Raw genomic sequence first — 25751 nt, 5'->3', positions numbered from 1 at the left:
AGAAATCTCACTCCCTCACATGCCTGGAGTTGCTGGACACCTACGCATGGTTCCTTCATGTGGCCCAGGCTTCCTTATAACGTGGTGGCATCCGAGGACAGGTCCCAAAGAGAGAGGGCCGGGTGGAAGCTGTATGATTTTAGACACAGCTTCAGAAGCCATGAAGCATCACATCTGTCATGTACTCCACTGTTTGGAGCAGTCACAATCTCCCACCCAGATACAAGTGGAGGGAACGCAGATCTCAGTGAGAGGAATGCCAGTCACATTGTAAGAACAGCCTCGTGGGAAGGTGCTGCCATTTTTTGAAATGCAGTCTAATTCCTAGCAACTCATTCTTTTAACTTCCAAACTGGAAGATACTTGGTCAAATATTTCCCACCAGAAAAATGTAATATAAGATTGGAACTGCTGGAATGATAGGGGGATCACACATTTGTCTCCCTAAACTAGAGTCTAGTTCCAGTAATTATTTAATCATATATCTTTCATTTATTGTAGCTGCCCCAGAAGTAAATATCTTAAGAAAAGTGATTTCCCTTATATTTATTATGACCTTCAAAATTGCTGATCCTAAATCTGACTATACACAAAGTTGGTATATTCCTCTTAATGCTTTCTCAGTACTTAGAATGGTCACCAGGAAGACAAGGGGCTAGAAATGCCTTTACTGCATTGTAGGTGATGACCTCTAGATGTCAAATCTGGACACAAGACCTGACCATTTGAACAGGATAGCCATATTTTTTGCAGGTGGTACTCTTTAAGTATTAGTCAATGTCATATATTCTTCATTGAGTTTAGTGCTGGAAGAATGTATGCATCAGGTGTTTTTTTTTTTTCTCTCACAACTTTACATTTAATTTCTGATCCTGGAAATTATATTTACCTGTATACAACATCGACCCCTTTTAAACTAAACATCCTGCCTCTCCATGTTTACATAAGAAATTCAGCTGTTCGTATTTTGGAAACTAGAAATGAAACGGGCCTCAGAAGGAAAGAAGATAACACCCAGAGCCACAGTCTTCACAGCATAAAGGCAGAGGGGGAGTAAGTTCTCAGGCCTCAGAAACACTGCTCTTCTATTCATGTGCTAGATGGTTCCTGGCCCTGGCATCAGATCAGTGTGTCAGTTCAAGAAACTCTGCTCTTGAACTAGAACAGAAAGAGAAGTGGAACCCAAAGAACTAGCTGCAAACTTCTGCTTCTTGGGGTTACAATTCTGCAACTTAAAAAGCATGATTTGTTTCCCACACCTTAACTTCCCTCTCACAGACAGCAGGGCAGTTCTTTATCATCACTCTCTTTTAAGGCACTGCCTCGCTCCATTCCCCAGCATACACGACGATTTAGTCAATCCTGGATTGAACAGCTGCTGTCCGTACAGGGTGTGTGTAGCTAGTAGAGCTCAGTATGGCAGCATTCAACTTCACAGGAGCCAAGTGTCACAACAGAGGAAGAGAACGTGTGTCTGTCCTCATCCGAGCATGTTTCAGTTTTGATGCATCGCAGGAAGAGGACACTGGTGCTTTATTAAGGGGGAAAGTGAATAAGGTAATGTGCTTTACTCATTGATGTTGGCTTGTTTGGAAAATAGGAATATGAATCCATTTAGCCTTAAGTTTTAACTTTTTTCTCACAAGTTGAATATTTAAAGTGTGGCTCAAGATTAATGATTACTGATTACATCAACATTAATATAGTCAAATCTTGCTCTTTTTATTTAATGTATAGTATATCTTTTCCTATCCTTTTACTTTCTATCTTTCTGTGTCGTATCTGAAATGAATTTCTTACAGACAGCATATTGTTGGTTCATGGTTTTTCATTCTCTTTGCAAATTTCTGTCTTGTAATTACGGTATTTAGACTACTTATATTTAAGGTAAGTTTTTGTTTGTTTGTTGTTTGTTTGTTCATTTGTTTTGGCCACACTGCCCGCATGGCATGTGGGATCTTAGTTCCCCAACCAGGGATCAAACCCGTGCCCTCCTCAGTGGAAGCACGGAGTCTCAACCGCTGGATTGCCAGGGAAGTCCCTAAGGTAATTGTTGATATGTTAGAGCTTATATCTTGCATTTTATTTTTTGTTTTGTTTGTTTCTTCTGTTTCTTGTTCCTTGGTTTCTCTTTTTTGTACCTTCCTTTGGTTGCTTGAACATGTTTTAGGATTCCATCTTGGCTGGAACCGAGAGCTGTTGAGTAATTTTTTTTTGTATTGTAGTAAAATATATATAAAACATAAAATTCACAATCTTAACCATTTTTAAGTGTATACTCAGTGGCATTAAGTACATTTACAAGGTTGTGAAACAATCACCACTATTCTAGAACATTTTCATCAGCCCAAACAGAAACTATGTACTCATTAAGCAATATCTTTTTCATCATCTCAAACAGAAACTATGTACCCATTAAGAAGTAACTCCCTCCTGCCCTTGGTAACTCTTTTCTACAGTATTGCATCTAAATGAAATTGTACAATATGTGTCCTTTTGTGTCTGACTTATTTCACTTAGCATAATGTTTGCAAATTGCATTCATGTGGTAGCATGTATCAGAATTTCATTCCTTTTTTAATGTCTGAATAATATTCCATTGTGTATATATCACATTCTGTTTATCAACTCGTCTATGGATGGACTCTTGGGTAGTTTCCACCTTCTGGCTGTTGTGGATAATGCTGCTAAGAACATTGGTATACAAGTAGCTGTTTGAGTCCCTGCTTTAAATTCTTTTGGATACATACCTATGAGTGGAGTTGCTAGATCATCTTGAATAAGTTTTTAAAACACGAGAAGTTTTCCAAATATTCTCTGACAGCAAGGAGACTGATTGTCCCAGGACTCAGAAAGGACAGATGAGAACAATGTCGTACAACGCCGTAGAGGACTTACTCCTCGAGTTCTGCTTTACGGCATGATGTCAAGGAGTTCCTCAGAGTCCTTCAGTTACTACTATTATCACCTCCTGAGCCTTTCAGAAGTGTGGGTGGTGAGGGGAAGGTGTTATTTAGCAGCACCTAAAGGGTCTCTCTATGCGGGGTATGCTGTTTGGTGAACCAGGATCAGATTAGAGGAAGGCAAGGATTTCCAGAAAACCTTTTTCAGGACATAGTTTGGAGAAAGCTTATAAATTCCATAAAATTAGAGCTTATTAGAGGCAAGGATCAGAAAGAATTCAGTTTCATTGATACAGAAACTGGGTTTCTATTACCAAATTTGCCACTAACTGGGCACAAAACTTTAGGAAAGTGACTTAACCTCATCCAACAGTGGGAGGGAGAAGAGCAGGAGGGTTCAACTGGATACTGTAAGGTCTCTTTCAGTCCTAAACATCTATGATTTTTAAATTTTTTGTAGATTTCATTTTCTCTAGATCAAATTTTTGTATAAAGCCTTGATTCTAGGTCCAGGCTTGGTTGATTTATGGAATGAACTAACGCCAAATGTCTCATCCCAGAAACTCTTGTTTGTGTCTACGCCGCCACACATCTACTTAGCTTAAGATATGCACCCTGAGTTTATCTAATATAACAAATATGTCCTCAGGATATGAACCATACTACTGGCCAGAGGTATTGGATATTGTCACAGTGTAGATTCTGTTGTATTTTATGTTATAAAACTTCAGAATAACAATGGTCCTCTTAAAACCCATTCAGTCTCCTTAGCTGATTTCCACAAATATTCTCACCCTTTACAAACATCCAGCTCTTTCTATAAACTCTTGTATTGGTTTTGATTGAATTTCCCCTAGAAATTATAGTAGTATAGGTTTAGAAGCAGCTTGGCCCTCCTTTCCCTCTGAGGACAGGCTTAGGTGTCCCTCTTTGTTATTTTTAACAGCATTCAGTGTATCCATTCATTCATTCAAAAATATGCACCATGCTAGGTGTTGGGGATACAGCAACGAACAAGGCAAGCATGACCCCTGCTTTCATTTAGCTTAATGTCTAGGGATGAAGACAGACATTGAATAAGTAATAATAGGCGTGCTGGATATTAAGAAAGAGAAATGCAAAGTTCTGAATGCTATAGGATCTTATATGGGGATTTAACTGAAATTGTGGTATAAGAAATTTCTAGATGAAGTGGCATTTAAGTGGAAATCTGAGTAGTGAGTTGGAGTTAGGCAAAGATGGAGAGGGAGGACATTCAAGCAGAAGGAACAGTTGAAATGAAAAAGTCCATGGAACATTTGAAAAACAATAAGGTCACACTGGCCAGAGTGGGGAGAGGGAAGAAGAGAATGGTAGGAAAAAAGGCTGGAGAGGCAGACACAAGTCTGACCAGGATGCGTGTTATTAGCCGTACTAAGGATTTTGCACTTCATCCTCAAGGAAGTTGGAAATCATAGAGAGTTTAAGGCAGAAAAGAGACAGGATTAAATCTGACATTTACAAAGCTCCTTTGGCTATAACGTAGCAAGTGGGTTGGAGGCGGGTTGGCAAGAGAAGAGGCTGGAAGCTTAGTTAGGCTGTTCCTGCTGCGATTGGATGAGAATGATACGTGCTGGGACCAGGGCACTCTGTTCACTTGGAGGTGACAGGGTTTGGTGTTTTGAAGAAGTTGGGGGAGGAAGGGAGGACAAGAATGGTTCTGTGAAGACCAAAAGGAGAGAGTGTTTCAAGAAGGAGAATGCTGTCAACTGGAGCTGAGCTATCCAGTAAATGGATGACTGAAAAATATTGTTTAGATTTCATGATGTGGAAGATATTGCTGCCTTAGGGAGAATACTTCTGGTGGAATGAAGGGGGTAGAATTCATATGGGGTGGCTTGAGGGGTCAATGGAAAGGAAAGAGAAAGGAGGAAGAGAGACAGACAGTGAGTGACTACTACTTTTAACTGCTTTGACTATGAAATTGAAGAGGAAGAATCATTGCTGGGAGATACTGGTGTGTTAAGAATTACAGTTTTCAAACTAGGAGAGGCTTCCATATATATAAATGCTAAAATGAAGTAGCAGGTAGAAGGGAGAGTGGAAGAATTAGGAGAGAAAGGGACCAAGCCAAAGTTTCCTGAGACTATGGATTGGAGGATGAATTCTGGAACCAAGGTGGAGGAATTGGTCATTTGTCACATTTTGCTGACATTTTCCGACTAGATGTCTGTCTCCTTCGCTAGGCTGTGAACTCCTGAACTCCTGAAAACTAGGGACTGTACCTTCTTTGATTTTATATCTCCAGCACTCAGTTTAAGGTTCACCACCCAAAGGTGCCCTGTAAGTGTTTAGCTGAACTGTGGGTCATTTGTGGTAGGAAGACCACAGATGTTTTCCCTTAAGGATATAGATTAAATGCCTTGACACTTAGAGGACTGGGGATCAACTTGAGAGTGGGCTTCTGGAATAGATTTAAAAAATGACCAAGAGCTGTGGAATGGCAGAGCTCTCTGGCCAGTTGTGAGGCTAATTAACTTGGGTTTAAATCTGATGGAAAGGCCTCAGCTGAAATTAATCAAGTGGAGATAAAGAGCAACCTATAACTTATAGGTCAAGAGTAACTAAAAAACGAACTCCCTCCCTCTTGGCTGTCTCCTTGGTCCAGAAAAGAAAATGAACAATCCAACAACACTCCACAGGAAAAGAAACAATGCTTGATCCTTTGGAGTCCCATTTTCATCAGCTAGGATGCAGCTGTGCACTCAGGCCATGAACAGAGCAACAAATAGCTGACCTCTAATGTTTCTCCATCCAGTTTATCCTAATGTTGTACAAATAGGGAAGCTAAACTAATTCAAGTGAAACAATTACATTAGAATGTTTCTTCTGTACTGGCAGAGGATGCCATTAACATTGATTAGCACATGTTATCCCATATTTATTTGTTCTCCTGAAATTTCAAAATCCTTCAAAAATGTTTGATATTTATGTCAGATTCTCCCAGGAATGAGAAAAGGAGATGGTATTTGTAGGAAGGGAAAATGGAAGCAGGATGAAAAGGACATATGGATTTGGTTACAGAAGTAAACTAGTTAATACTTCTAAGAAGAATATGCTGAGGATCTCTTTGTTGAACCAATATTTATTTACCATTTACTGTGTGCTTCTGGCCTAGGCTCTTCTTGCCAGATATGGGCAATAAAAAGAAGATACTGCTTGTCTTTCAGAGTTCATAATCTAGAATGCTCACAGTCTTAGAATGAATTCAAGTTTCTCAAATACTATTCAGGGAGAGAGTTCCCTAGGTTCTAGCAAATGGGGCATACACATAAAGACCCACTTGCAAATGGGCAGAAAGAATGATTTTATTACTCAGAACAGTACCCTATAAATCCCAGTGCAGACTTCTTTGATAAAAGCCAGATTACCGAACATGGCTGAGGACAGAGGCTTACGCGGGGTCCTCAATCTTCCATCCTGGATTTCCCTTGGGGGACTTGCATGTTCCTATGTGCCTGCGGAGATATGACTGGGCTTGCAGAGGGGATTCTGAGTCCAACCAGTAGCCTAAAAAAGAACCCCAGGCCTCCCGCCTTCACTGGGCCCATTCCTCAGTGGTCCTGCCCACTCTTGAACTTGATCCTGTAAATGCTAGTGTCTAGTCATCCAGATTAGTCTTTTCCCTTTCTCCCATATGCCATGGAAACACAAAGAGAAGGGGGATACGCGTTTTGCCCTATCCTGACATGAGAGGAAGAGTTCTTTGAGATTTGCTGGATCCTCCCAGCAGATCCCTCTTTTTACTTGAGGAGGTTTTGCTCTCTGGAAACAAATGAGTGAGGCAGACAGTCTCTGTAATAAGATCAGTGAAGCAAGGGAGCCTGGGAAACAGGGACATTTAAGGTCAGGCAGAAAAGAAGGAGAAAAAAAACAAACAGAGCTAGAACAAAACAAAAACAGAGCTATGGAGACCCAGGAGAGAATATATTTACTTCTCAGATTTCTAGAGAGTAGGAAAGTTTCAAGAAGGAGGTAGGCAGCAGTACTGAGTGTAACAATGAGGTCAAGGTAATAATGAAGTAAGGTCTGACAACTGCTCATTACCCTTCACAGTGTGGAGGCTACTGATGGCATCTGTCCTGGTGAATTGGTGGGAGAAGCCAGATGGCATGGGGGAGGGATAAAGTTAGGGAACTGAGAGGAGGAAGAAGGGAAGCAAGAAACTTGGTAGATGGGGGGAAAAAAGAGAGAGGATAGCTGCTAAAAGATGTCATTGGAGGTTTTTATTAGGACAATGATTTGAGGCCTAGAGACCAAGGGTATTGTGTGGGTGAGAGTGGGGACATTACAAATCTTCCACTAGAGAAGGCGGGAGGGCTTCTTTGGAGGGGATGGAGCGTTCTGTTACAGAGGATTTTCACCGAAGAGTATGAGGCTGCAATGACTAGGATACTGTGGAACTGATTTTCTGAGGGCACAATTGAAAAGTGTGTATTCTGAGTCCTGGTACGTCTGAAAAGGTCTTTATTTTATAGCGTTGCTTGAATTACAGATAGGCTGTAGACTTCTCCCTCAAAATTGCATAAATATCCTTGCATGCGGTTCCCTGGCATTCAGTTTACAAATGAGAGGATGTCAGCAGGTTTCTTTTTCCTTGTCTGGTGCTTGAGTTGGGGGAGTCTTTTGGTGGAAGGAGTAGGGTAGGGTAGGGGCATGTCTGGAAGCTTGTAGGATTTCTTGTAGGTTTTTCCTTTGTCATTTGTAAATTTCATCAGATTATCTATAGCAGGGGCCCCCAGCCCCCAGGCCACAGACCGGTACTGGCCCGTGGCCTGTTAGGAACTGGGCCGCACTGCAAGAGGTGAGCTGTGGGCGAGTGAGCAGAGCTTCATCTGTATTTACAGCCGCTCCCCATCGCTCTCATTACCGCCTGAGCTCCGGCTCCTGTCAGATCAGCGGCGGCATTAGATTCTCATGGGAGCGCGAACCCTACTGTGAACTGCCCATGTGAGGTTGCACGCTCCTTATGAGAATCTAACGCCTGTTGGTCTGAGGTGGAGCTGAGGCGGTGATGCTAGCGCTGGGGAACGGCTGCAAATACAGATTATCATTAGCAGAGAGGTGTGACTGCACAGAGACCAAAATAAATCAACTGCTTGCAGACTCATATCAAAACCCTACCAGTGAGTGACAAGTGACAATTAAGCTGCATCTGGTGGCAGGCTTTATAGTGGCAAGTGAGTTGACGTACTTCAGTGGTACAGCTGCATCTGGTGGCAGGCTGTAAGTTACAATCTGACACTTATTTCAGTCTGCGCATGGCCCGCCCATTATTTTATTTACCACTTCCATCCGCGCCTCTTTCCCACAATGTGCACTTGTCTCAGTCACAGTTTTGGTAAGCCCACAAGCGAACCCTAGCCGAAATGAGTAAAAAACAAACGTCACTGGAGAGCTTCTTTGAAAAGGGGGAAAGACCCAGTGATGCGACAGCAGAAAACTCTAAGACTGCCAACAAAAAGAAAGCTGCATTTAAAAGAAAATACCAAGAGTCCTACTTAAATTACGGGTTCATTGCAACAAGTGATTCATGTTCTCCAAGCCCGCTTTGTATAATATGTAGCGACTGGCTACACAATGAAGCCATGAAACCTTCAAAACTGCTTCGCCACATGGAGACCAAGCACCCTGCATTAAAAGACAAGCCTTTGGAGTTTTTCAAAAGGAAAAAACATGAACATGAAGAACAGAAGCAATTACTGAAGGCCACCACTTCATCAAATGTGTCTGCACTGAGAGCATCATACTTAGTGGCTAATGGCATTGCTAAAGCTAAGAAGCCCTTTACTATTGGTGAAGAGTTGATTCTGCCTGCTGCTAAGGACATTTGTCGTGAACTTTTAGGAGAGGCTGCAGTTCAAAAGGTGGCATGTGTTCCTCTATTGGCTAGCACCATAACAAGATGAATTGATGAAATAGCAGAGGATATTGAGGCACAATTGTTAGTGAGAATTAATGAGTCACCGTGGTATGCAATCCAGTTTGACGAGTCTACCGATGTTGACAACAAGGCAACAATGCTTGTTTTTTGATATATAAATTTATTTATTTTGTTTTATTTATTCTTGGCTGCTTTGGGTCTTCGTTGCTGCATGCAGGCTTTCTCTAGTTGTGGCGAGCGGGGGCTACTCTTCGTTGCAGTGTGCAGGCTTCTCACTGTGGTGGCTTCTCCTGTTGTGGAGCACGGGCTCTAGGTGCGCGGGCTTCAGTAGTTGTGGCTCATGGGCTCTAGAGCACAGCCTCAGTAGTTGTGGCACACGGGCTTAGCTGCTCCGCAGCATGTGGGATCTTCCCGGACCAGGGCTCGAACCTGTGTACCCTGCATTGGCAGGCGGATTCTTAACCACTGCTCCACCAGGGAAGTGCAACAATGCTTGTTTTTGTGTGATATATTTTTCAGGAGGATGTGCATGAGGATATGTTATGTGCACTTTTGCTGCCAACCAACACCACAGTTGCAGAACTATTCAAGTCTTTGAATGATTACATATCAGGAAAATTGAACTGGTCATTTTCTGTTGGTATATGCACGGACAGAGCGACTGCCATGACTGGACGGCTTTCTGGTTTCACTACTCGGGTCAAAGAGGTCACTTCTGAATGTGAGTCTACGCACTGTGTCATCCATAGAGAAATGCTGGCTAGCTGAAAAATGTCACCTGAACTTAACAACGTTTTGCAGGATGTGATTAAAATTGTCAACTACATTAAAGTACCTGCCCTTAACTCACGTCTGTTCGCGCAGCTCTGTGAGGAGATGGACGCAGAGCGCACACGTCTTCGCTTATACACAGAAGTGAGATGGCTTTCTAAGCTAGATCACTGGCCAGAGTTTGTGAGTTACGAGAGCCACTTCAGAGATTTCTTTCAGAAAAACAGTCACCACTGGCAGCACATTTCAGTGACACAGAATGGGTCACAAAACTTGCTTACTTTTGTGACATATTCAGCATGCTCAATAAACTCAATCTGTCACTTCAGGGGAGAACGACAACTGTGTTCAAGTTGGCATTCAAAGCCAAACTGGAATTATGGGGGTGACGAGTGAACATTGGGATTTTTAACATGTTTCAAACATTAGCAGAAATTTTGAAAGAGACTGAGCCACAGCCTTCTTTCTCCCAGCTGGTGCATGATTGCCTATCTCAGCTTTCAAAAGAGTTCGAGCATTACTTCCCAACCACAAAAGACCCATTTGTGAATAAGCCAGGTGAATCGATTTTGTCTGTGCCAGAAGAGGATCAACTGCTTGAGATTGCAAGTGACAGTGGCCTTAAAAGTATGTCTGAGACAACTTCAAATCTCCATATGTTCTGGATTACAGTCAGGGTGGAATATCCTGAGATTGCCACAAAAGCACTGAAAAGCCTGCTTCCATTTCCAACATCCCATCTTTGTGAAGCAAGATTTTCTGCCGTGACAGCAACCAAAATGAGATTGCAGAGTAGACTGGACATAAGCAACACACTTCGGGTGTCACTGTCTCCCATCACCCAGATGGGACCATCTAGTTGCAGGGAAACAGGCTCAGGGATCCCACTGATTCTGCATTATGGTGAGTTGTATAATTATTTCATTATATATTACAATGTAATAATAATAGAAATAAAGTGCACAATAAATGCAATGTGCTTGAATCATCCCCAAACCATCCCCCCTGCCCCCGGTCCTTGGAAAAATTGTCTTCCACGAAACCAGTCCCTGGTGCCAAAAAGGTTGGGGACCAGGGGCTGATCTATAGGATGCTTTTTTTTCAGTATTTCTGCCCTACAATCATTAGATCCTTTATATGAAATCAACTTTTTCTTTAGCTCAGAAAAAGTTCTATTATTTCCTTGATCATTCCTTCTTCATTTATTGTCTTTTCTCCTTCTGGAATTCCTGTTATACAGAAATTAGTTGTTATTTGTTTTTCTTCCTGTTATTTTGTTTTTCGTAATTATTCTCTCTCACTTCCTTGTTCTCTTTCTTTCACTCTTTTTTCTGTTGCTGTTGTTTTAGATTCCTTAAATTGATTTTCTGTATCACAGATTCTAGATTTGGTTTTTGACGTATTATTCTGCTACTGCCTCTACTGCTTCTGTTTGGTTTGGGCACTCTTGGTTTTATTTATTTTTTTAACTTTTTGTTCTTTGTTGCCACTTTTCATGGCTCCTGTTTCATTTACACAACATCTTCCTGAAGGCTACCCTGTCCTTTGAGATTTAAATTAAAATGTCTAATTCCCAATATCATATGTGATGAGAAATGTAATGCCTCCCCTAGGGCTTTTCCTTTTTAATTCTGAGGGGTTTTGTACTTAGGCTCCCCTCTGGGTCCAGTTTTCTTTGACCAATGATCTCCTGATCTCACTCCTTCTTACAGCCCATCCTGGCCTGAGCACATCTGTCTCCCTTGTATTTCCCAAATGACATTCACCTTGTGTAAGGTGAAGTCGTAAGGAAGTGCTGATATCACAGCCCTCCAGAGAGTGCATACTGTTTTTAAAGGCCTTTGGCCGCCCCATCACCAGGGACTTCTCACCTTTCTCAGTAGGACCCTCTCCTGTCCTGTTGAGAGGCTATTGGTTCACAAACTGGTCCCATACAAGGATGGCAGGGGAAGACCAAACAAAGGCAGACCGCTCAGATTGGTAGGTGGCAGGTTTAATAAGCAAGGAAACTTACCTATGAGGCTTGTCTTGGGCGACTGCAAGAGTAGGTCTCCGAACCCACCCACCAGAATCTTAAAGTGTATGTATCAATAGAAGCCTTAACTGGCTTCAGTCATGTATTCAGTCCATATGGTCTCAACACCCTACTCTCTCAAGGCTACGACCTTGGAACAGCTCCCACTGTGGGAAAGGTGGGCAAACATACATTCCAAGGATGAGGAAGGAGCGATGAGCTTCCCATTGCCCAGATCCAGCTCAAGGGTCAACCGGTGGTCATGTCCTCCTGATGACCCTCACAGGCCTGCCTCTCTTCTTACCTCCCACTTCCATCTCTTTGTGCTAGTTCCAGAATTTCCTTCTCTTGCATTCTAAAGTTTCCTTTGTTTCTCTGTCAATACTCAAATGAGTCAGAAAGGTGTTGCCAAACCTGTTCTCTCCTCAAGAGAATTCAGTGGATTGAATTCCGGTTCGTGCTGTTAAAATGACAATTTTTATACCTTGATACACTAATGAAAAAGATGAAAGTCCTTTCTTGTTTCTTTTACTAAACCCATCTTGGCAAGAGATATCTTTGCTTTGATTGCTCAACTTGTTATTTTTTCTGATAGCTAATTTTTCTCCACCCTTCCTGGATTTCTCTTATTTCTAAACAGGGGTCTAGGTTCCTCTTGGCAGTTGCTGTGGGTTTCTTCAGCAGTTGTGCATGTCATGGTTCAGTTACTTCTGGTGGTTTCCTGCTTCCTTTCCCTAAATGAGGCTTATATAGGATTTATTAACCATGTAATAAATATACAACCATACTACCTCCAGCAATAAAACATGGACCCTAGAGGGTGTTGTTCTAACCTGAACTAACTATTGCTTCTCTCTCAGATACTTGAATCACTGTTAGCCAGGAGTAAATAACAGACTCGTTACTGTCTATCCTCCTGTGTTTACCTGATTTAGATTCGTTTTTCTGATGCATCTGTTGGGTTGTCCATATGCTTGCGTTAGGGCTGATAAACCAATCACAAAAGTTCATAGTTGCTTAGCATGCAACTGGCTATGTCCAGTTGACTAATTGCACACTAAAAAACACTGCAAAAATGTCTAATGCAAAAAGGTGTGATAGTGCAACAGGAACTCTTTTGCATTTGCTACTGGGAGTGTAAATTGGCACAGCCTTGTTGGAAAATTGGTTGACAGTGTCTACCACAGTTTAATGTTTATGTACCATTTGACCCAGAAATGCCACTCCAGAGATGAGGGCTTATGTCCACCAAAAGTTATGCACAGGAATGTTTATAGCATATTTAGTCAAATAGCCAAAACAAGGAACAATCCAAATATCTAACAATAGTAGGATAAAGAAAATATAGTGTATTTATGCAATGGAATATTATACAGTAATGAAAAGGAACACACCACTGCTGTGTGTAACAATGTAGATAAATCCTACAGTCATATTGGTGGGAGAGAAAGCCAGATATATTACTGTATGATTCCATTTATATAAAAGGCAAGAGTAGGCATAACTAACCTATGGTGATAGAGGTTAGAAGAGTGATTACTGTTTGAATGGGTATTTTATTTTTGAATTTTATTTTATTTATTTTTTTATACAGCAGGTTCTTATTAGTTATCCATTTTATACATATTAGTGTATACATGTCAATCCCAATCTCCCAATTCATCACACACACACCACCCCGCCACTTTGCCCCCTTGGTGTCCATACGTTTGTTCTCTACATCTGTGTCTCAATTTCTGACCTGCAAACCGGTTCATCTGTACCATTTTTCTAGGTTCCACATATATGCGTTAATATACGATATTTGTTTTTCTCTTTCTGACTTACTTCACTCTGTATGACAGTCTCTAGATACATCTACGTCTCTACAAATGACCCAATTTCGTTCCTTTTTATGGCTGAGTAATATTCCGTTGTATGTATGTACCACATCTTCTTTATCCACTCGTCTGTCGATGGACATTTAGGTTGCTTCCATGACCTGGCTATTGTAAATAGTGCTGCAATGAACATTGGGGTGCATGTGTCTTTTTGAATTATGGATTTCTCTGGGTATATGCCCTGTAGGGGGATTGCTGGGTCATATGGTAATTCTATTTTTAGTTTCTTAAGGAACCTCCATACTGTTCTCCATAGTGGCTGTATCAATTTACATTCCCACCAACAGTGCAAGAGGGTTCCCTTTTCTCCACACCCTCTCCAGCATTTGTTGTTTATAGATTTTCTGATGATGCCCATTCTAACTGGTGTGAGGTGATACCTCATTGTAGTTTTGATTTGCATTTCTCTAATAATTAGTGATGTTGAGCAGTTTTTCATGTGCTTCTTGGCCATCTGTATGTCTTCTTTGGAGAAATGTCTGTTTAGGTCTTCTGCCCATTTTTGGATTGGGTTGTTTGTTTCTTTAATATTGAGCTGCATGAGCTGTTTATATATTTTGGAGATTAAACCTTTGTCTGTTGATTCATTTGCAAATATTTTCTCCCATTCTGAGGGTTGTCTTTTTGTCTTGTTTGCAGTTTCGTTTGCTGTGCAAAAGCTTTGAAGTTTCATTAGGTCCCATTTGTTTATGTTTGTTTTTATTTCCATTACTCTAGGAGGTGGATCAAAGAAGACCTTGCTGTGATTTATGTCAAAGAGTGTCCTTCCTATGTCTTCCTCTAAGAGTTTGATAGTGTCTGATCTTACACTTAGGTCTCAAATCCATTTTGAGTTTATTTTTGTGTATGGTGTTAGGGTGTTCTAATTTCATTCTTTTATATGTAGCTGTCCAGTTTTCCCAGCACCACTTATTGAAGAGACTGTCTTCTCTCCATTGTATCCTTGCCTCCTTTGTCATAGATTAGTTGACCATAGGTGCATGGGTTTATCTCTGGGCTTTCTATCCTGTTCCATTGATCTATGTTTCTGTTTTTCTACCAGTACCATATTGCCTTGATTACTGTAGCTTTGTAGTATAGTCTGAAGTCAGGGAGTCTGACTCCTCCAGCTCCGTTTTTTTCCCTCAAGACCACTTTGGCTATTCAGGGTCTTTTGTGTCTCCATACAAATTTTAAGATTTTTTGTTTTATTCTGTAAAAAATGCCATTGGTAATTTGATAGGGATTGCGTTGAATCTGTAGATTTCTTTGGGTAATATAGTCATTATCACAATATTGATTCTTCCCATCCAAGAACATGGTATATCTCTCCATCTGTTTGTATCATCTTTAATTTCTTTCATCAGTCTCTTATAGTTTTCTGCATACAGGTCTTTTGTCTCCCTAAGTAGGTTTATTCCTAGGTATTTTACTCTTTTTGTTGCAATGGTAAATGGGAGTGTTTCCATAATTTCTCTGTCAGATTTTTCATCATTAGTGTATAGGAATGCAAGAGATTTCTGCACATTAATTTTGTATCCTACAACTTTACCAAATTCATTGATTAGGTCTAGTAGTTTTCTGGTGGCATCTTTAGGATTCTCTATGTATAGTCTCATGTCATCTGCAAACAGTGACAGTTTTACTTCTTCTTTTCCAATTTGTATTCCTTTTATTTCTTTTTCTTCTCTGATTGCCATGGTTAGGACTTCCAAAACTATGTTGAATAATAGTGACGAGAGTGGACATCCTTGTCTTGTTCCTGATCTTAGAGGAAATGCTTTCAGTTTTTCACCATTGAGAATGATGTTTACTGTGGGTTTGTCATATATGGCCTTTATTATGTTGAGGTAGGTCCCCTCTGTGCCCACTTTCTGGAGAGTCCTTATTATAAATGGGTGTTGAATTTTGTCAAAAGCTTTTTCTGCATCTATTGAGATGATATATGGTTTTTATTCTTCAGTTTGTTAATATGGTGTATCACATTGATTGATTTGCGTATATTGAAGAATCCTTGCATCCCTGGGATAAATCCCACTTGATCATGGTGTATGATCCTGTTAATGTGTTGTTGGATTCTGTTTGCTAGTATTTTGTGGAGGATTTTTGCATCTATGTTCATCAGTGATATTGGTCTGTAATTTTCTTTTTTTGTAGTATCTTTGTCTGGTTTTGGTATCAGGGTGATGGTGGCCTCATAGAATGAGTTTGGGAGTGTTCCTTCCCCTGCAATTTTTTAGAAGAGTTTGAGAAGGATGGGTGTTAGCTCTTCTCTAAATGTTTGATAGAATTCACCTGTGAAGCCATCTGGTCCTGGACTTTTGTTTGTTGGAAAATGTTTAATCACAGTTTCAATTTCATTACTTGTGATTGGTCTGTTCATACTTTCTGTTTCTTCCTGGTTCAGTCTTGGAAGGTTATACTTTTCTAAGAATTTGTCCATTTCTTCCAGGTTGTCCATTTTATTAGCATAGAGTTGCTTGTAGTAGTCTCTTAGGATGCTTTGTATTTCTGCAGTGTCTGTTGTAACTTCTCCTTTTGCATTTCTAATTTTATTGATACGAGTCCTCTCCCTCTTTTTCTTGATGAGTCTGGCTAATGGTTTATCAATTTTGTTTATCTTCTCAAAGAACCAGCTTTTAGTTTTATTGATCTTTGCTATTGTCTTCGTTTCTATTTCATTTATTTCTGCTCTGATCTTTATTTCTTTCCTCTACTAACTTTGGGTTTTGTTTGTTCTTCTTTCACTAGTTCCTTTAGGTAAAGGTTAGATTGTTTATTTGAGATGTTTGTTGTTTCTTGAGGTAGGATTGTATTGCTATAAACTTCCCTCTTAGAACTGCTTTTGCTGCATCTCATAGGTTTTGGATCATCATGTTTTCATTGTCATTTGTCTCTAGGTATTTTTTGATTTCCTCTTTGATTTCTTCAGTGATCTCTTGGTTATTTAGTAACATATTGTTTAGCCTCCATGTGTTTGTGTTTTTTACGTTTTTCTCCCCGTAATTGATTTCTAATCTCATAGTGTTGTGGTCAGAAAAGATGCTTGATATGATTTCAATTTTCTTAAATTTACTGAGGCTTGATTTGTGACCCAAGATGTGATCTATCCTGGAGGATGTTCCGTGCACACTTGAGAAGAAAGTGTAATCTGCTGTTTTTGGATGGAGTGTCCTATAAATATCAATTAAATCTATCTGGTCTATTGTGTCATTTAAAGCTAGTGTTTCCTTATTAATTTTCTGTTTGGATGATCTGTCCATTGGTGTAAGTGAGGTGTTAAAGTCTCCCACTATTATTGTGTTACTGTCGATTTCCTCTTTTATGGCTGTTAGCAGTTGCCTTATGTATTGAGGTGCTCCTATGTTGGGTGCATATATATTTATAAATGTTACATCTTCTTCTTGGATTGATCCCTTGATCATTATGTAGTGTCCTTCCTTGTCTCTTGTAACATTCTTTATTTTAAAGTCTATTTTATCTAATATGAGTATTGCTACTCCACCTTTCTTTTGATTTCCATTTGCATGGAATATCTTTCTCTATCCCCTCACTTTCAGTCTGTATGTGTCCCTAGGTCTGAAGTGGGTCTCTTGTAGATAGCATATATATGGGTCTTGTGTTTGTATCCATTCAGCAAGCCAGTGTCTTTTGGTTGGAACATTTAATCCATTCACATTTAAGGTAATTATCGATATGTATGTTCCTATGACCATTTTCTTAATTGTTTTGGGTTTGTTTTTGCAGGTCCTTTTCTTCTCTTGTGTTTCCCACTTAGAGAAGTTCCTTTAGCATTTGTTGTAGAGCTGGTTTGGTGGTGCTGAATTCTCTTAGCTTTTGCTCGTCTGTAAAGCTTTTGATTTCTCCATCAAATCTGAATGAGATCCTTGCTGGGTAGAGTAATCTTGGTTGTAGGTTCTTCCCTTTCATCACTTTAAATATGTCATGCCACTCCCTTCTGGCTTGTAGAGTTTCTGCTGAGAAATCAGCTGTTAACCTTATGGGAGTTCCCTTGTATGTTATTTGTCATTTTTCCCTTGCTGCTTTCAATAATTTTTCTTTGTCTTTAATTTTTGCCAGTTTGATTACTGTGTGTCTCGGCGTGTTTCTCCTTGGGTTTATCCTGTATGGGACTCTCTGCGCTTCCTGGACTTGGGTGGCTTTCCTTTCCCATGTTAGGGAAGTTTTTGACTATAATCTCTTCAAATATTTTCTCGGGTCCTTTCTCTCTCTCTTTTCCTTCTGGGACCCCTGTAATGCGAATGTTATTGCATTTAATGTTGTCCCAGAGGTCTCTTAGGCTGTCTTTGTTTCTTTTCGTTCTTTTTTCTTTATTCTGTTCCGCAGCAGTGAATTCCACCATCTGTCTTCCAGGTCACTTATCCGTTCTTCTGCCTCAGTTATTCTGCTATTGATTCTTTCTAGTGTATTTTTCATTTCAGTTATTGTGTTGTTCATCTCTGTTTGTTTGTTCTTTAATTCTTCTAGGTCCTTGTTAAACATTTCTTGCATCTTCTCGATCTTTGCCTCCATTCTTTTTCCGAGGTCCTGGATTGTCTTCGCTATCATTATTCTGAATTCTTTTTCTGGAAGGTTGCCTATCTCCACTTCATTTTGTAGTGTTTCTGGGGTTTTATCTTGTTCCTTCATCTGGTACATAGCCCTCTGCCTTTTCATCTTGTCTATCTTTCTGTGAACGAGGTTTGTGTTCCACAGGCTGCAGGATTGTAGTTCTTCTTGCTTCTGCTGTCTGCCCTCTGGTGGATGAGGCTATCTAAGAGGCTTGTGCAAGTTTCCTGATGGGAGGGACTGGTGTTGGGTAGAGCTGGCTGTTGCTTTGGTGGGCAGAGCTCAGTAAAACTTTAATCCACTTGTCTGCTGATGGGTGGGGCTGGGTTCCCTCCCTGTTGGTTGTTTGGCCTGAGGCGACCGAACACTGGAGCATACCGGGCCTCTTTGGTGGGGCTAATGGCAGACTCTGGGAGGGCTCACGCCAAGGAGTACTTCCCAGAACTTCTGCTGCCAGTGTCCTTGTACTCACAGTGACACACAGCCACCCCCCGCCTCTGCAGGAGACCCTCCAACACTAGCAGGTATGTCTGGTTCAGTCTCCTATGGCATCACTGCTCCTTCCCCTGGGTTCCGATGAGCACACTACTTTGTGTGTGCCCTCCAAGAGTGGAGTCTCTGTTTCCCCAGTCCTGTCGAAGTCCTGCAATCAAATCCCGCTAGCCTTCAAAGTCTGATTCTCTAGGAATTCCTCCTCCCATTGCCGGACCCCCAGATTGGGAAGCCTGACATGGCGCTCACAACTTTCACTCCAGTGGGTGGACTTCTGTGGTATAAGTGTTCTCCAGTTTGTGAGTCACCCACCCAGCAGTTATGGGATTTGATTTTATTGTGCTTGCGCCCCTCCTACCATCTCATTGTGGCTTCTCCTTTGTCTTTAAATGTAAGGTATCTTTTTTGCTGAGTTCCAGTGTCTTCCTGTTGATGATTGTTCAGCAGTTAGTTGTGATTCTGGTGCTCTCACAAGAGGGAGTGAGAGCACGTTCTTCTACTCTGCCATCTTGAAACAATCTCCCACAAATCATTATTGTATTAGAGGCCATAGTCCATGATCACAGCACTGGCATGGCTGGGTGAGGGCCTTCCTCCAGGTCACTGACTTCTTCTTGTATTCTCAGTAGGCAGAAAGGGCCAGGGAGCCACTTCTGATTAATCCAAGCATGGATCCTTGAGTGGGTATTGATTGGAGTACTAGAGTACTAGAACTGAGTGGAGTTAGCTGGAGTACTAGAAATGTTCTATACCTTGGAAGTAGTTACATGGATATATACCTATGTACATGCGAGATTAGTACACCTTACTTTGTTATACCTCAATTTAAAAAAATAATGTGATGTCTTCTAGAACAAGAGAAGGAAGGATTTGAGAGAGCTTCTTGATTTGGGAAAGAAAAGAATACTTTCAGTATAAGGTGTTAACTAGAAGAATTGCCTTATGTAGAGGCCCTTTCTTCCTTTATCCTATTAAGAGATATTTCTCCAACTAGAACATATGTGGTTAAAACTGACCCTTGCTGCTTCACTGGGAATTTGCCACTGAGTTTGCTTATATATCATTGTAAGCACCGTGGTGTATACAAGTCCTAAGACACATTCCCTGCACTCCATAAGCTTATAATCTAATAGACAAGACCAACACAAATAAAATATTTAGAGAACTTAGTATTACTTTTTTTCTAAAGTGCAAATTGTGAGGTGCAGAATTCTCTAGGAATTCAGGAGGAAGAAAAAATGGGTGAGAAATGGAGTAGGTGATTTTCATGAAGAAGGACGGACTTGATATGAGTTTTTAAAACTAGATGTGCACACAAAATGTCAGAGAGCTCTTCACTTTATTGTACTTGTTTAAAGAATCATAGAAAACCTGTTTGCTAGAGCTGGAATGGTGACCAGCCAAAAGACAGGATATTTGTCAAACAGGGGGCAGGACCACAGACTTCTCGGGAGATCCAGGACTGGACCCTGAATTGACACTGGTTGGGGCTCTAGGGGTGGGAAGACAGAAATACAGAGGAGTGTAGGGATCAGGAATAAACTGAGGCCAGAGCTAAACCACACCCCAATGGGAAATATTCTACAGAGATCCTTTCTCTTTCTAATAAAGCAATTATTCTTATTGCATTAAAAAAAAAGAAAACATTTTTTGTGTATGTGACAGGCTGAGTCACTTTCAGAAGAGTTCAGAAAGTTTGGGGAAGGATATTAATTATTCCTTAATGCGTTTTCCTTTCACCCCACTGAGGGGTCTTCAAAACACACCCCCCCTACCCCACCGCTCCCCTCCACCCCCCAACACACATACACTTCATATTCTGGTGTTGGCAGGGAATTAGGAGTTTACCTAAAGTTGCTAGGCTGTGGGTGGAGCCCAAACAGTAACAGAAACATTCGAAGATATATAAAGACAACTGAAATTCACATCAGCTGACTGAGAGTGCATTTTACCAGAAGTCTGACTCGCCTGCTATGCTCTCATAATTGCTTTTGAAAAGGTTTTCTCTGAAGAAATCAAATCAAGTCTGTTACCAAGCAAATTGAAATTTCCAAGCTGCAGCCATTCTAGGAATTCTAAACATCATTTAAAAGAAGATCTCAATCTCACTCTGTTTCTACTTTCTCGAAGGAGCTGTTTTTGTGCTGTTTGGCCCCTTTCTACCTGGAATGGAACAAAGGTACAGTTGAAAATTGTTTTCCTGCTGAATTTAGGATTGATATTTTTGGTAGTTTGTCTTTACTTCTTCTGGTGAAAAGGTACAAGAACTGAGAGCTCTTGAGGGATGGGGTGGAGTTCATGATGTTAAAACAATTTTTGTGGATATAGTATACACCATCTCAGAAACATCTGATTCACAGCTCACCCAGTTATTTGGGTACCGAGCTTGCCTCCCCCACGCCCTGCTTGCCCTGGATAGTCTATTTGCCAGAGCCCCTCTCTCCAAGCCCTGTCCTCTTCACCCAGCCCTGTCACTGGTGACATCTTTTCTGTAGATTTCCCTTATTTTTCCTCTGGCTGCCAGTGTATCTTGTCTTTTGGAACTTTCCTTCTGCCAATACATTACCTACTGCTTTGCTCGAGCATCAGAAAGCCATAGGACCAAAAGAGATGCTAAGGCTGGAAGAGTCCAGAGGACTCAGGGTTTGGAGTTGAGGTGTGGTCTGGACTAAGATGTGCCCTGAATTCGTGGCTCAAAGCTGCAGTCCATCTTACAGCTCCTCGCAGGAAAATGCTGACTTCTTCAGGGCATAGATAAGATTTCATAGCCTGGATTAGAACGTAATTGCCATTAACAGCTTGTTTCTATGGGGAAATATTAACTGCAATACAAATAAACTTTAAGATTGCCACCTACTCATAATGGGGCACTGTCTGTAGGATAGTTAATTTTTAAAATGTCAGTGTCACATTTGGGTACATGCTAGTTCTTAAGAAAATATGAACAGGTTCCAGGTTCATAAAAAAGGTTTTGTAGGAATCATTGTGGGCCAGTAATTGCAGTATTCATTTATTCTTTCAACAAATATTCGTTGGAATCCTCATGTGTGCTAGGCTCTAGGGGTACAATGCAAACTCATACAGGCATGGTTCCTTCCTTCGTGTGTCTATTAGTTATCTTTAGGGGATACAGGTATTAATCTCATAATTAAAGATGAAATTAAAAGTTTGATAAGTCACATGAAAGCACAGGTATGTATTGCTGTGAGTGTTTATAATAGTAGGATTTGACCTTCTTTGGGGTGTTGGGGAAGGCTTCCCAGTGGAGATGATGATTGAACTGAGATCAAAAGGATAAGGAGAGTTAAATCTGTGAAGAAGCCATCAGGAAGTTTATTCTGGGCACAGGGCTGTACTTTGAGCAAATAAAAGAAGGTCAGGTGTCACAGAAGAAAGAACATAGTTCAAAAAGAGCTGGAGGAAGTGATTAGGGGTCCCTATGCATCACCTCTTAGGCCACATTAGGAATTTTGTTCTTTCTCCTGGGAGCAATGGGAGGATATGAGGCATTTTTAAGAGGTGGGAGAAGGATTGGCAGGATGAGGTTATTTTGAAATTTCCATTTTAAATATGTTATTCTGGCCATAGTGGAAAGAGCAGAGAGTGAATGCAGGGTGACCAGTTAGGGGCCCACGGCAGTGGTCCAGAAGGGAGATGATGGTAGCTTGGATCAGGGTTGTAGAAGGGGATGCTTATGAGATAGACTTAAAAGTTAAATTGACAGACTTGAATTGAATATGGGATAGTGAGAGAAAGGGAAGGGTCAAAGATTACAGGGGGTGTCATGGTGGACATTTGAAAGTTTGGGGATGGGTGAGATATGCTGAATTGGATTTTGGATGCACTAAGTTTCAGGGGTCTTTAGGACATCCTAATGGATATGTACAAAAGGCAATTAGCTCTCCACATAGGGCTTCCTGGCTCAGGTCTGCTCATATGGGAGTCACTGTGTTCTGGAGCCATGGGTATGGATGATCCCTTAGGGGGAAAACGTCAAATGAATAGGATACAGAACTGAGCCTTGAGGAACTACAACATTTCATGACCAGGTAGAGGAAGGATGAGTCTACAATGGAAACAGAAGAATGGCCAGAAATGTAGGGTGAAAACTAATAAGCTATTAGGTGTGTAGAAACCACCACCACAGAAAGTATGTCTGACTGTGAAGGAGAGGAGAAAGAGAACTAGCTGGAGAGTATGTGAGGCTGAGCTGTAGTTTTTTTAATGGGAGACATTTGGACAGTTTAAAAGGTAATTTAATGCTGGAGGATTCCATTTGTGAAATGACCACATTATAAGGGTAGAGAACAAATCAGTGGTTGCCAGAGGGCAGGCGATAGTGGGGGTATGACTATAAAGGGTAGTCCTTGGGAATTATATCCAGCAAGTTCTTTGGTCTTGATGGAAGAGTTAGATGTCTTGATTTTAGTGGTAGCTATGCAAATCTATAAATGGAATAAAATTTCATAGAACTATCTATGCAGACACATACACGTATGCAAAAATGGTTGCACGTACAAACTGGTGACATGAGAATAAAGTTTGTACTCTAGTTAACAGTATTGTACCACTGTCAACTTCCTGGTTTGATATCATAATACAGTAATAAAGTGATGTAAGATGTCCCTATTAGGGGAAGCTAGTTCCCCTAAGGTACAGGGGACTTGACTATCACTGCAAATTCCTGCGGATCTATTTTATTTTCATTCGAAACTTTATTTCAAAAAAAAAGTTGTAAAAACTCAATGAGAGAGAAAGATATGAAATTTACAGTGAAAATTGTGGAGTAACGTCTTTTTCTCTTTTTCTTTAGTACTTTGTCCTTCAGGTGCAACCTAATTATTATCATCATCATTATTACTCATGCATAATGTACAGGAATCACTTCTCATTAATGTATAACTCAAAACTCCCAAGGTCTTGCCATTAGAAGACACTTTCCAGAGGCAATTTGGCAGACTTAAAGAGCCAAATATGTTCGTGGTAGGACCTTATGCATTGATTATAGCTGGTGGCAGGAGTGGGCTGCTCCCTCCTGGGAGGGCAAGCTTTACCCTTCCACATCCATGGATTCAACCACCTGGGATCAAACATATTTGAAAAAACACTTCCAGAAAGTTGTAAAAAGCAAAACTTGAAATTGCTGCCCCCCACCCTACCCCATCAACTATTTACATAACATTTACATTTTATTAGATATTATAAGTAATCTAGAGATGGTTTAAAGTATCTGGGAGGTTGTGTGTAGGTTATATGCAAATACGATGCCATTTTACATAAGGGACTTGAGCATCTGCAGATTTTGGTATCTGCTTGGGTCCTGGAACCAATCCAGGACCAATCTCACGTCCCTCAAATACCGAGGGACGACTGTATACATCAGAATAAGTGAGGTGTGCATATTCTTTGAAAGAGCGTGTTTAAAATATCAGCTTCTCCATTATTTTTATTGTGCAATATAATGCACATAAGAAAAGTTTATAAAATATAAATAAAATTTAGCACTTATAAAACAAACACCAGTTTACCCCCAGGTCAAAAATAACAACATTACATACCAGCACCCCAGAATTCTCTCATGTGCCCCTTTCTTTTTTTGAAAATATCTTTATTGATATATGATCTAGTACTATGAAATTGACCTGATTTAATTGTACCAGTCAATGATCTTTAGTATATGTGCAGAGTCGTGCAGCTATTTCCACAATCTAATTTTAGACTCTTTCTATCACTCCCCAAAAAGAATGCCCAATCATCAGTCACTCCCCATTCCCATACACACCCCTACTCCCGCCCTTGGTAACTACCAATCTACTGTCTATCTCTATAGATGTGCCTATTCTGGATATTTCACGTAAATGGAATTATACTATATGTGCTCTTTTGTGTGTGGCTTCTTTCACTTAGCATGATTTTTTGAGGTTCATCTATGTTGTAGTATGTATCAATCACTACTTCATTCCTTTTTATTGCCAAATAGTACAGTTGATCCTTGAACAATGTAGATTTGAACTGTGCTGGTCCACTTATACACAGATTTTTAAAAATAGTAAATACAGTACTACATGCTCCACCATTGGTTGACTCTGCAGATGAGGAAGTGTGGATATGGAGGGCGGACTATAAAGTTATGTGCAGATTTTTAACTGCTCAGGGGGTCAGCGTCCCTAATCCCCACACTGTTCAAGGGTAAATGTATTCCATTGTGTGGACATACACATTTTATTTATCCACTAATCAATTGATGGACATTTGGGTTGTTTCACTTTTTGGCTATTATGAATAATTAGCTAAATGAATGTTCATGTACAAGTTTTTGTGTGGACATATGTTTCCAGTTTTCTTTTTTTAATTCTCAATCTCCTCTTCTTTTTTTTTTAAATTTATTTATTTTATTTATTTTATTTTTGGCTGCGTTGGGGTTTCGTTGCTGCACACGGGCTTTCTCTAGTTGAGGCGAGCAGGGGCTACTCTTTGTTGTGGTGCACGGGCTTCTCATTGCGGTGGCTTCTCTTGCTGCGGAGCGTGGGTTCTAGGTGTGCAGGCTTTGGTAGTTGTGGCTCATGGACTCTAGAGCACAGGCTCAGTAGTTGTGGTGCTCAGGCTTAGTTGCTCCGCAGCCTGTGGGATCTTCCTGGACCAGGGCTCGAACCCGTGTCCCCTGCATTGGCAGGCAGATTCTTAACCACTGCGCCACCAGAGGAGCCCCACAGTTCTTTTGGGTAGAGACCTAGGAGTTGAATTGCTGGATCCTATAGACACTATATGTTTAACATGTTGAGAATATGCCAAACTGTTTTCAAAAGTCCCACCAGCAATACATGTTGGATCCTGTTTCTCTGCATCCTCACCAACACTTGTACTACCTGTATTTGTTATTATAGCCATCCTAGGATGTGAAGTGTTAGCTCATTGTAGTTTTGATTTGTGTTTCCCTCTTGACTAATGATGTGAAGCTTCTATTCATGTGTGTTACTGACCATTCATATATCTTCTTTGGAGAAATGTCTATTCAAATCCTTTGACCATTCCTAATTGGGCTATTTGTTTTGTTATTGAGTTTTAAGAGGTTATTTATTTATTTATTTATTTTTTGGCTGTGTTGGGTCTTCGTTTCTGTGCGAGGGCTTTCTCTAGTTGTGGCAAGTGGGGACCACTCTTCATTGCGGTGCGCGGGCCTCTCACTGTCGCGGCCTCTCTTGTTGCGGAGCACAGGCTCC

At 40.7% G+C, this 25751-nt stretch overlaps 1 protein-coding gene across 14 annotated transcripts in view; it reads left to right on the top strand.

The window, feature by feature from the left end:
- LOC132374406 (cytidine monophosphate-N-acetylneuraminic acid hydroxylase) overlaps window positions 1-25751 on the top strand; it is a 269930-nt gene that overhangs the window by 174042 nt on the left and 70137 nt on the right. For 9 of the 14 annotated variants that reach the window (XM_059938051.1, XM_059938058.1, XM_059938057.1 and 6 more), the window contains one exon: window positions 20662-20710. The exons of 3 other annotated variants lie outside the window; for them this stretch is intronic. In XM_059938051.1, coding sequence (XP_059794034.1) covers window positions 20700-20710 — 11 coding nt within the window. In that variant the 5' untranslated portion in view covers window positions 20662-20699. Of the gene's footprint in view, window positions 1-9922; window positions 10501-20661; window positions 20711-25751 lie in introns of those variants that run through there. 2 more of the 14 variants (XM_059938062.1, XM_059938061.1) reach the window with 1 other exon arrangement.

The sequence above is a fragment of the Balaenoptera ricei genome, chromosome 11 (genome assembly GCF_028023285.1).
Source record: "Balaenoptera ricei isolate mBalRic1 chromosome 11, mBalRic1.hap2, whole genome shotgun sequence".
Taxonomy (NCBI): domain Eukaryota; kingdom Metazoa; phylum Chordata; class Mammalia; order Artiodactyla; family Balaenopteridae; genus Balaenoptera; species Balaenoptera ricei.
Note: the sequence above shows the minus strand (reverse complement) of the source record. Positions and strands in the feature narration are given on the sequence as shown.